The sequence below is a fragment of the Myotis yumanensis genome, unplaced genomic scaffold (genome assembly GCF_028538775.1).
Source record: "Myotis yumanensis isolate MYYU_CA2020_CCGP unplaced genomic scaffold, mMyoYum1.0.hap1 SCAF_7, whole genome shotgun sequence".
Taxonomy (NCBI): Eukaryota; Metazoa; Chordata; class Mammalia; order Chiroptera; family Vespertilionidae; genus Myotis; species Myotis yumanensis.
This window is the reverse complement of record NW_027223758.1, coordinates 14,378,565-14,390,861: the sequence shown is the minus strand read 5'-3', so window position 1 is coordinate 14,390,861 and position 12,297 is coordinate 14,378,565. Positions and strand designations below refer to the sequence as shown.

Below are 12,297 nucleotides of genomic sequence, written 5' to 3'. Positions count from 1 at the left end.
ATTAGCATAACCACGGAGCACTTAATCCCACCTGAGCCCTGTTCCTGCCAGGACACAATCCGAAAGGCAGGTGGATTGGGAACTGACCACCATCTGCTGCCCAACTTCCACTCACACTGAGATCCATGCAGCCAAACAACAGCCAACCTAGTCAGCCTGTCTACTTAGTTAAATAAATCCAAAATGCTTTGCCAACAGTGTGATGATAACCCTCCTGTGATCATTAGAGAACAGTATTTTTGCATCACTCCAATTGGACGTTTACTCCTGCACCAGATGTCACCAGGGCAATTAAAAAGATGTGGAGAATTAAACGGTGACGATGGAGGCCCAAAGAGTGGACTCTGGTTCCAAAGGCAACATTTGGAAGCATTCAATCCGCCTGGTTTCAGCAGCTGGGACACTGGTCACACTGCAGCCCATGTATGTCCATGTCCCTGAGGGCAGAGTGCTGAGGCACAGTGTGGGCAGCAGGGCACTGCCTTGCCCCACCCAGTGCTCTGGGCTATTGCTGCCTCCAGTGGGTGAAGACGTGGAAATGGGGCAGTCAAGTTACGTTCTCTTAGCAACTGCTTGAAAAAGAAAATGGATACAATTAATGATCGTACATGCACGTCTGCCAGACATTTTGAGTTGTTATGAAATATATATATTAAATATTTTTATTGATTTCAGAGAGGAAGGGAGAGGGAAAGAGAGATAGAAACATCAATGGTGAGAGAGAATCATTGATCGGCTGCCTCTTGCACACCCCCTACTGGGGATCGAGCCCACAATCAGGCATATGCCCTGACCAGGGATCAAGCTGTGACCTCCTGATTCATAGGTCGACACTCAACCATTGAGCCACGCCAGCCGGGCATTTTATGAAATATATTAAAGCAAGTTGACAACAAACATGTTTCAGACTTTATTAGAATAGTTGTGTGATACAAAGTGCAAAAGACGACAAACCTGCCACTTGAGGCTGACCCAGGATCCGCTCAGTTTCTCAGAGTTCTAAGGATCAGTGCCCCGTTCAAGCGTGCCCTCCCCCAACCTGCGAAGCACTCATGCCTGGGATGAAAATAAACCCCTCATTGAAAGCCCATGATTCCAGAATTAGTGGAACACAGTTTAAATACACGAATTTAAAACTACTTACATTCTCACTTAACATTCATGAAGTGACTAGCCATTTACAATCACACCTACCATAGCAGAACAAGGCCCAGCATACAATCTAGTTCAAGCTTAAGCCAAATATGCAAAAAGGACTTCAGCCCAGGGGAGCAGAGGACAAAATCTGCTGTGGGGAGGGGAGGAAACCCTTGCCACTTTGCAGATAAAAGAAACTATTCAAGAAAGAAATTCTAGAGTTGCTTCTTAAAATAAATGGGCATTAACGCTAAGAACAGACCAAAGCACAATTTTTTTAAAGCACGTCAGTTAACATTAGTTCCCAAAATCAGGAGGTAGGGAATTTTGATTATTGTCTTTTTGGGGTTTTTGTTGTTGTTCGTTCCAGGAACCATACAGATCTAAGCAGTGGGTTTTGCAGCCTGACAGAAACAGATGTGCTCGCGGCTCATATCTCAGATTCCCACACTGGACCTATTGTTTAAGGTGATGGAAATATGTGGAGCCATTACACGATTTGCAGCTGCTAGAAAGCATTGCTTTCCTGTTTTCCTGTTCCAGACAATGGCAAAGTCCAGGAGAAAAATAACACAAAAGGCTTTCCTATATTTGCCTTTAAAAACTGCATTATTTTGAAGTTTGTACTATTTTTGTCAGATCTCATCTCTTTTCTTTTAGTTTTCACATGTTTATGGACAAGAAAGTTGGAGTAAAAGTATCCAATGCTGAAATGCATATTCTTCGAAGATCTCTCGTGAGGAGGCCAGGTGCCAGCACAGCAGGCTCAGACAGGTGCTCATGATTAGAACATAAACGAGAACAGCGACTCGCACATGTGCGTTAAGAGAAAAGAGATTCATTCCCTCCTCAGGTCCACCTTCATGATGTACATGAGCAGGTATTGCATGCTTAACTTTTGATTCCGCTTGTTTGCCTGATCATGAAAAGATGGGAGGAGGAGCCTTTGCCAAGGTTGCTAGGCTACCACTGAATAACACTTAGGGCTAGAGTTGGCCTTGCAAAGCCTGACAGGGACCACACCCCAGAGTCCTCCTGCCCTCAACTCAGAAACTGCTTAATTCACCCACTTACTGCTGCTGGGAAAACGCCATGTGGATGTGTAACCTCACAGTGTCACCACTCCGATGGTCAAGCTGCCCTCAACAGCTGCGTGTGCCTCGAGGCCACACTGCTGAGCAGTGGTGGGTCCTGCCCACCATGCCCACAATCCCCTAGGCCTTGTTGGATAGTTGCCCCACCCTCGATTTCCTCTACGCCTCAGATTCCCGAAGGGGAAATGTCCTCTTGCATCAGGCTCTACAAATAGTAAACAAGAAAAAGAAGCAATGACTGTCCCTAAAAGAAAGAAACGGGCCTAGTGAGATGCATAATTAAAGGTGTCCTCCCCCTTTTCAATGATCTGCCTTGGAAGGTGAAAGGTAAGAGGAAGTAAGTTTGTCCCAGATCTAGGTTTTCCAAGAGTTTCCTAAAATGATTGAACGATAGGAAATACTATTTGGACAAAAGTCTCCATCGCCTTTGAGCCTTTGCTAAGTAGACCCTTCTCCCTCTCCTCATCGTCTCACTTGTCCTGCTGCTCAGCAGGTCAGAAACAGCAGCACCTGGTCCGTCCCCACCCAGGGACATAGTTGGAGGGTGTGCACATGGCAGGGCCACCTCTCCCTATGCTCAGTCCCATCCACTTCTCTGGCTGTGTATGGCTGAGCCACCTGGGCCCCTGTGAATAAATGGGAAGTTCACCAACGGCCACGCAGCCCACAAACACTTGTGTATTCACTGCCGTGGCCCAGAGCTCTCCAGTACAAGGATTCAAGTACTCAGGCGGAATTATAACTAAGGGGGGGAATAAAGCATCTGTTTGAGGCCAGTAGTCTCATCAGTTTCTCTGCCTGAGGTCATGCAGGTCGAGGATCTTGGCCGCTAGTGGGCAGTGGCGTGAGAGTAAGAGACCTCACTGGCATTTGGGGGGCCAACTCAGCCAGAGCAGATTCTGAGAAACTGCTATTTATCAGCCCTTTTAGCCCCTTGGGGGCCCTAGAAGAACCGAACACAGAAATGAGAGTGCATGTTAGTAACCTCAGCCAGTCCAAGGCCCACAGGATCACAGAGGACTTGGGCAAAGCCCAGAGTAAGATCATCTCCTTCATCCCAAACGAAAAGAAAAACTGTAAAAACCTAGGGGGAAGCTGTTGAATTTGCATTTATTTCATATCAGTGCAGATACTGGTCAGCAACAGCCTTTCAATCACCAGTTGGTTCCCATACAAGAGACTGTCGGGCTCCTGTGATGAAGGGGCACAGCTATGGTCTCCTAGTGTCAGACACCACTTACTCCAAGTGAAAACTGACTAAAATGCAGAACTTCCAAGCGCCTGCTAGGCTCCACGGGGCCTTCCTGTTTCCTTTTACACCGCCTGCAGTTTCCCATGGTCTTTAAAAAAATAATAAACTGTAGCACCTACATTTCAAATTTGGCAAAAAAAAAAAAAAAAAAATGCGTACTGGACTCTGAGGGCCAGGTGTTAACCTCTGGGACGGTTACATTTCTAAGGCAAAACCAGAAACAATGGGATGCTCTCCTGCCAGGCAGAGTTCGGAATCTCTGGAAGGAAGCCCATTCCCTCTGGACGCCTGTGTCTGCGTGGCGGCAGCAGACAGCCCCCAGGGACCAGAGGCCTTCCAGGGCTCCTCAGGCAGTGGGCACAGCCTTGACCCACCCCCCCACACACGCCCCCAGGGGCTGGAGGCCTCGCAGCTCCTCAGGCAGCGGGAATAGCCTTGACCATCCCAGCAGCTTTCTGGCTGCACAGGCAGAACCTCGCAGTACTGATCACATCGCAAGGGGAAATCTTGGCGAAGTGAGTCTTTGAACATGAGGATATAAATTAACGTTGCTTTGAGCAGTTTTTATAGTTGCAAGAGATTTTAGTTATTCTCTCTCCTTTCCCTCCTCCAGACCCCCTCTTTAAGAAAAAGAGAAAAAGGGGATACAAGTTCCTGAAGCAGCATGGGGACTGTCATGGTGCATAACTGGCCCCCGGCCCTTCTGTGTGCTGCAGCCACACATCAGGATCAAGTTGTCAGGACTGAGCTGTGCTAATGTCGACTGTGAGCCAGGCTAAAAAGCTTTATGATGCCAGCAAGGCATCTCCCTCACGTGTCCTTTGGAAACAATCAGAGCGAACGACTCCCTAGGGTGCCCTCCATCTACAGTCAAAGCACCGAAATGCAGAGCTGCCTGAGGTGAAGGCAGGGACGCGGGGCAGGCAGGGCGGGTGTCTCAGGATGCGCAGGCTTAGAGACAGGTTGCCCCCGGCGTCTTCCCTATGAGTGTTCAACGCCTCCGCAGTCAAGTCTGTGTTCACATCAGAGCATTTAGATGAAATTAGATTCAAGTGTTTGTGGAACAAACCCTGGCCTCCCTCTTCAGCACTTTTGATTATTTTCAAAACCGTTGTAACTCGCTTCATACAACTTTATCCACATTTTTCAAGTTTCTAGCAAATAAAGACAAGACTCTCAGACACTTAAGAACGAGACATGTGATTTCTAAACTCCCTACCTCCTTGCTAACTAAGTGGATTTCTGGTTGCTGTGGAGGATTTCAACAACATCGAGGTCGGCAGGACTTGTGATGGGAAAATACATGAATGTAAATGCAAAGACATGTTTTCAGTCCTAAATACGTTCCCTTTGACAAAAAAAAAATAACTTCTTACACAATTAAACAATAATTTACTTAGTCCCCATCATACTAGTTAGCATTATCAGACCCCTTTTCTTCTCCGATGACTCCAGTGGGCAGAGAAGCCCATTAGCACCTGACATAATCCAGAACCAGTGCAGAAAAAGGAAATCAATCGTATTCGTATTTGAAAAGGGAGACTGAGTGACAATTGTTAATATTCACAAAATTCCCCGCCATGACACCGCAACCCATGGCTTCCACTCTGGGAATAACACACGCATTTAGGATACACCTGACCGTCCCACGTGGCCAGGCTTTTAAGGAGAAAGTTGACAATTGTTTGCTAAGATTCCAGTCCAGTCTTTCAGAAGGATGTGGGTCCCTCCATCTGAGCTCTGAGGATGGTGGCAGCTGACTGGCAGTGTCTCTGGGGCCACCTTCAGCAGTCTGTCCCAGGTGTTGGACTATGGAAAACAGAAGGTGACAGCGTTGGAAGCTGGTGGGCCCTGCCCTGTGTGTCTAGACCCTGGGGGAGGGAGCTGCAAGCAGATCAACTGTCCTAAGGGAGCTCAGCATGCCTTCGGGTTCACAGCGGGACTGGGCTTACTGTCCAGCTTGGACGGTGCCTGCCCCCGCCCTCTACCTGTTTGTGGGATTGTTGCCCACCCCCCCTCCCTGTGTCTGCCCCCTCCTGCCCTGGGCAACCTCAGCCCTCTTTACCTGTACTGGTTCTCCATGGCCCTGCTCTCAGCTCTCTCCGGAACCCAGGAGTAGCTGTCTGCTGCGCTCTGGGGCTTCTTCTCCTTCTCCTCCCTCTTGGCTCTCCGCTTGCGGTAGACCAGCAGCCCCAGGGCCAGAGCCAGCAGGAGTAAGATGGCCGCCACAGTGCCGAGGATATAGAACAAAAGCAGCTTTTGCCAGTCGGGGCTGTCATTCTTTTGTTGGGCAATGAGATCCCCATCCGTAGACTCCTCGTGATCAGTGGTGGCTGTGGGGTGATGGCTGCTGTACTCCATCCAGATTCCAGGGGACCCAGTGGTGGCCAGAGACTGGGGTGACGTAGGGGTAATAGAGGCATTGGATTCAAGGAAGAGTCTCCACCTGGTGGATGTCACCTTGGAAGTGCCCTCAGGGCCCCCAGTTGGACTTGAGGTTGTGGTAGAAGGCCTGAGGCTCCTTTCTCTATCTCCTGTGTTCTGCTCCTGGGGGGTCTCAGCAGATGGTCCCAGGGATGTGGGGCCTGTGATACAGGAGACCCCGTCAGGGGCCAGTTCCCTGCCTGGCAAGCAGGTGCAGTGGAAGGACCCTTGCGTGTTGAGGCAGTAGCCTTCACAGAGGCTGCCCTCGGGACTCATACACTCATCCACATCTTGACAGGCCTGCCCTCCTGGGCTGCTGGGCTCGTAGCCCACCCAGCACTGGCAGTGGAAGCTCCCAGGGGTGTTGACACACTCCTGTTCACAGGGGGAGGCCTGGCACTCGTCCACATCTACACAGTCCTGCTGAGTCGCGTTCAGCTGGTAGCCTTCGGGGCACCGGCACGTGTAGTTTTTCCAGAGGGACTCGGGGACGCATGTGGCCACTCCTCTGCAAGGGCTGGAGCTACAAGGGTCCCGGGAGATACAGGTCACCAGGTCATCCAGCAGCCTGAACCCCGGGCGGCAGCCGCAGCGGAAGGAGCCACCCTCCCCCTCCAAGCATTCCTGCTGGCAGCCCCCGTTACCGAAGCTGCATCCGTACTCAGCGCTGGCACAGAGGGGTCCCGAGATGCCCCAGTCGAACACATCAGTGGCCTTCTCCTTGCACAGGAAGAACTGCTGCTCACTCTTATCCCCATTCCTACAGGCCACTTTGGCCACCGAGGCGAAGGGCACAGCCTCCAAGGAGGAGCTGGTGGCCTGGAAAGGAGTGGTGTAGTTCACCTGGCCTGGGCCCCCCAGGGCCAGGGGCCGGCACATGCCTTTGAAGCTGAACTTGCACACGAAGCCCTCGATGTTGTTTACAGGAGTGCCCGGGCTCCCACAGGGGCCCTCAGACCACTTGGGGAGGTGGCTGGAGAAGGAAGAGACGGACGGGTCCAGCATCAGGGACACACAGCGATTGGACATGCAAGTGTGCCTGGCCTCCTTGTACCAGTTGGAATACAGTGTGTCCTCCCCACCGCCCACCCAGCTGAAGCCCTTCAGGGGCAGCCTGGGGTCCAAGCACTTGCCCTTTTCTCGCTGGAGTCCTATCCAGAACTTGCCTGTCCAGGGCGCCCCAGGCTGTAGGAGCTGGGCCAGTGCTCGGTGGATGTGCCGGGCCTCCTCCTCGGTCCTCACTGTGGCCAGGTTGCCCCCGTCCTTGCTGCAGAGATGCTGGGCCTCGGCGGCAGAAAGCTTGCCCCAGTGGGCCGAGTAGCAGGCAGTGCCCGCGCACACCACTGCCTGTGTGTCAGCGCCAGCCCCCAGCCAGGGCTGGCTCAGCAGCGGCAGCAGCGGCAGCAGCAGCAGCAGGCTGGCGGAGGTGGCCATCGCGGTCTCCGTGTCGCCCTCGGCGGGGGCTGGAAGCCTGACAGTGACCGTGCCCGCCCCAGCCACGCTCAGAGGGGAGCCGAGGGCTCAGACGCTGACACTCTGGCACAGAGAAGAACACAAAGGCTGCAGGCTTTGCACGTCCCCCTGACCCAAGGCGCATCCTGTGCTGTTGTATTTCTTATTTCTCACCGGATACTGGGACTTCCTGCAGTGAATAGTTTTCTGACTCCTGTTGCCTTCATCATGGTTTTGTTGTTCATAAAAGGAGCCAGGCGGCTTTGCTGGGTCCCTGGCTGAGCTCTGGGAAAATGTGGCCACATCGGGGGAAGGCAGCCCGGGACACTGGCTGCTTTATTTTGGATCCATTCTCTCCCATCCATACGAGGAGCTTAAATGGCATGCTACAGAGCGAGGAGGGAGTTGCAGGGGCCAGGAACTTGAACATCTCACTGAGCAACCCATAACAAAATTCCACTCTGGTTTGCAAGCAACCAGAAAGAGGAAAGAATCCTCAGACTTGACACACGAGACCACGGATGGTTATCATTTTCAGCCTTTTTTAGAAGCAAAGTGGATTTTTCTTTTCCTATCTCACGTTCCCTTCAGTTTTGGGAGTCTTTTCCCTTTTATTGCCCCCATCATGAACTTTAAATAGAGAGGCAGTTTTTAAATAGGAACTGGGCCGTGGGAATGTCTGAGTGTCTCATACAGCGCCAAGCGCCTCGAGAACATCAAACCAAATTGGGCGAAATTTCGCAGTTTTCAGGGTGTCATGGTGCAAACACTGTGCGGGGAGGAGGCAGTGAACCCAAAGAAAAAATGGAAATGTTTCTGGCCTCCTGGCCCTGGGCTTGACCCTGCCTGCCCCTCTCAGGATTCCCTGGAAGGGTCAGACGTCTGGGCCCAGGAGGAGGGTCTGGGTCCAGGAGAAGAGTCCAGGCCTGGCTCCCGTTGCCTTCATCACAATTCTATTGTTCCTAACAAGAGCCAGGCATCCTGGCTGACCACCTCCTGCACAGCAACTCACCAAAGGCCCTACACTACCAGGGTTGTTGTTTTCCCAGTGTCACAGGCCCGTTGTGTTTATTGGGGCTATCTTTGATTGGGGTCCCCCAGAAGCAGACCCTGAGATAAGGATTCAGGGCAATTAGTTTATTTGGGAGGAACAGTGAGACAAAAAAAAGGAGGAGCCAGCACAGGGTGACTGAAAGGGCAGGTGACACTGGGACCCCTGGACCTCAGTTCCCTGGGACATTCTGAGAGACTATGTGGGTCACATGGCAGAGTCTCCCAGCTGAGGGGCGGGGCTTGGCACAGGTCTCCTCCAGCCCCCTCCTCACTGGCGGCAGCAGCCCCTTGGTGCTCAGGGCTGACTGTGAGGACCCAGTACACCAGAGGGAACATGCAGGTGAAGAATCACAGGGGACTGTCACGGGCTGTGGGTGCAGTACCAGCGTCTGCCATATAGAGATTTGAGTGAGTTTGGGTTTAATGGGGTTTAGGAACTCACTGGCTTCCAGCTTCCCCAAAGCATAAATCAGGTGCCCATCTCAGATTTCAGCTGGATATCTTTCAGAGGTGTTCCTTATGTCCTACTTATTTTCATAAGGTATTTGAGATAGTCCAGGGACCCTCTCTCAGAAACTACAGGATCTCCCCTGTGCTCCTTGTTGCTTGTGGAGATCCATCCATCATCTATCCATCTACTATCCATCCATCTGCCCACTGTATGCATCTGCCCATGCACCCAAAGTTAATTAAGCCCCTACTATGTGCTGGGCTCAGCACTGAGAATCTGGGAGGGGAATCTTGCCTTTGTGACCCTTAAAGTCTGAGTGGGCAGGTTTGAACAAGTTGAACAGTTGAAACTGTGACAGGTACCCCAGGGAGAAGTTGAGGGTGTCAGAGATGTCCTGACCTGGTGAGGGGTGGGCCAGGCACCTCTGGGGAAGAATAGCAATGAAATCAGAGTCTAAGGAAGGAATATCTAAGAGGGAGAATGATGTCCACAGAAGGGGCCAGCACATACCAAGGCCCTGCTGTGGGAGGGCTGTGAGCTTCACAAGACGTAAAGGAAGGGCAGTGAGATTATATCCTGAGGAATAAAAAGGAAGGATGGGGAAGGTGGAGCCCTATAAGCCCAAACGGTGAAGATGTAGGGCTACTTCAATCCATGGGGAAACACAGAGGGCCTGACAGGCTGAGATGTGTATGAGGAAGCGTCCCCCCTTCTGTGGTGTGGCGAGGGCTAAGGGACCCTGAGCAGCCGATTTCCCAGGCAGAGAGGAGGGTGACTCGGACTGAGCTAGACCCCTGGAGGAAGGACAACAGATTCAGGAGATGATCAGGCCATTCTTGGTGCTGCATGGAGTGGGGTGGGAGGGCACACAGGAGGGCTTCCTGATTTCCTGTTTATACTCCCACGTTCCGGGGTTCTTAAAGGCTGTGCCCACGGGAGATGAGGAAATGGGGCTGGACTGAAGAGCAATCAGAGGGGCTGGCTGTAGGGTCTGAGTCTCCCAGACCCCCTCTCCTCATGACTTGCCACCTCAGGATTCTGAGTTTGCTCCCAGACTTGGGGAAGTAGCCAGGTTCAAGGGGACCTGGGAAGGCTGGTGTCCTTAGTTTCGGGCCAGCGTTGCTGGGCACACATTGAGGCTTAGTGAGTGTCGGTGCTGATCCCCGCCTGGAAGAAGCTGCGTTTCTAAAGTTTTGTTTATGGGCAAGTGCCTTCTTCACATTCTCTAAAAGCAATCTGACGGTGTTCCGTGTTTGCCTTGAGCTGCGCTGCAGCCTGGCATCGGCTCACAGCAGGGAACCTCTCGTCTGCTTTGGACTCCTGTCTACAGCCCACAGCTGGTCCCTCAGTTAACTATCATGATCCTGCAGGATCTGCCAGCGGGCTGTTGGTTGGTGCGTAAGGACACGGGTTGAGTGAGTGGCTTACCTCTTGTTAGCCACCCTGCCACCCAGGTCTTTTTCAGGATTTCTTCTTTTGCTGGAAATTCTTCATCTTCCACATGGGAACTTGTAAATCGACTACTCTTCACTTAGCCACGTGTTGACTTCTTAAAGAAGAAAACGAACTAGCAAAGACATGTGTGCAGGTTATTCATCCGTTAAGCCAGGAAGTACCGTGAAGCACTTACTGTGAGAAAGGCCGAGTAAATGGCCGGAACTGCTCTGTCCTGGGAGTTGGGGGTTCCACTTCATCATTTCTAGTAACCCCGTTAACTCAGCCTTGGCTCCAGTCCCCAAGGATATGGGACCAGGACCCCGAATGCCTTTCTTGCTCTTGCTCCTGTTCCCTTCATCCTCTGGATTTATGTAGGAAGCAAACTGGGGAGGTAGTGGGAACGGAGTCCACGGCCAAGCCCTCACCAGATGGCATAAGGCAGTGAACCACCTATCTGCACAGCATAGGTGCCATGTTCCTCTTGCTGACCCACTGAGCTTCGAGATATGGTGCAGTTGCTTTACTGGCTCTCCCCTCTCTCCTTGGCTCCCTCTGACTTTCTCTCTGTCCCTTAAGGAGGGACCATGACGTCCACAAGGTCAGAAGAGAATGTAAACAGTAGTTAAAAGTTGGTCTTTTAAATTATCTGTTTATTTTCACCAAGCCCCACTAACAAGGTCAATGATAAAATTCTCCTCCCCGGAAAAAAAAAAAAAGTTTGTTCGTTGTTGGTCTAAATTCTAAACAATTGTGGTGCTCGTAGTTATTTTAATAATATATATGCAAACTTCAGATTAGCCCAGTGGTGGCGAACCTTTTGAGCTTGGCATGTCAGCATTTTGAAAAACCCTAACTTAACTCTGGTGCTGTGTCACATATAGAAATTTTTTGATATTTGCAACCATAGTAAAACAAAGATTTATATTTTTGATATTTATTTTATATATATAAATGCCATTTAACAAAGAAAAATCAACCAAAAATATGAGTTCGAGTGTCACCTCTGACATGCATGTCATAGGTTCGCCATCATTGGATTAGCCCTTTTTAATTACATATACTTTAATAAGCATTGTATTCCACGTGGAGGTTTGGGGAATTCCCACTTACAATGTAGGTCCCCAGCCCTCAGGCCTTCCCACCCACGTGCCTTCCGGAGCAAGTTCCTGCTGGGTGGGAGTCGCTCGGCTGGATGGGCCACACATATCCGCGCACAGACACAGTTGATTTGCAATGAACAATGATAGTAGAGACTGTGAAGACAAAGAAATAAAACCTGACACTTCAATTTCATCATCCTCTGTGATCACTCAGAGTTTCTGGGTTGAAAGTTTAAAACAAGAGAAAAGAGTGGGAATAGTGAGGCATGATATCTTTAGTTAAGTGCAAATATTAGTTGGCCTATACCTGAATAACATGTTTACAAATTGAAATGTCATCCTTTTTAATAGTTTGTGTTAAAATTGATGAACAAGCCTGTCCAGCGTGGCTCAGTGGTTGAGCATTGACCTATGAACCAGGAGGTCACGGTTTGATTCCCAGTAAAAGGCACATGCCTGGGGTGTGGGCTCAATCCCCAGTGTGGGGCATGCAGGAGGCAGCCGATCAATGATTCTCTCTCATCGTCGATGTTTCCTTCTCTCTCTCTCTTCCTTCCTCTCTGAAATCAATAAAAATCAAATAAAAAAAGCCTAAAGAACAAAATTAAAAATTATAAATGTTGATTATGACATGATTATTTCTGAAAGTAATTATGTTATACTGAGGTTTGAGCTGCTGCACCAACTCACCTGGGGTACAAGTATGCCAGGTGTGCAAAACCACACTAGGACACACTTCTCCCAGTGGGGCAGCTTGTCAATTTCCCGACTGTTCTTCGTTGAAGGGATAGAACACATCTACCCTGGGTTCAAAGCCCACTCTGACACTCACTAGCTGTGCGACCTTAGACAAGCTACCGAACCGCTCTGTTCATGTTGTGTGGCACAACCATCTGT

The 12,297-nt window shown here is 50.6% G+C and overlaps 1 protein-coding gene across 1 annotated transcript; it reads right to left on the bottom strand.

Moving 5' to 3' along the window:
- Positions 1-4,981: 4,981 nt before the first annotated feature.
- Positions 4,982-7,466, bottom strand: CD93 (CD93 molecule). The gene is made up of 2 exons (XM_070419816.1): positions 5,549-7,466; positions 4,982-5,292 (listed from the first exon to the last, which is right to left on the bottom strand). The coding sequence occupies exons 1-2, from the start codon at positions 7,339-7,341 to the stop codon at positions 5,268-5,270; spliced, it is 1,818 nt and encodes a 605-aa protein (XP_070275917.1). The 5' UTR covers positions 7,342-7,466; the 3' UTR covers positions 4,982-5,267.
- Between the last annotated feature and the right edge of the window lie 4,831 nt (positions 7,467-12,297).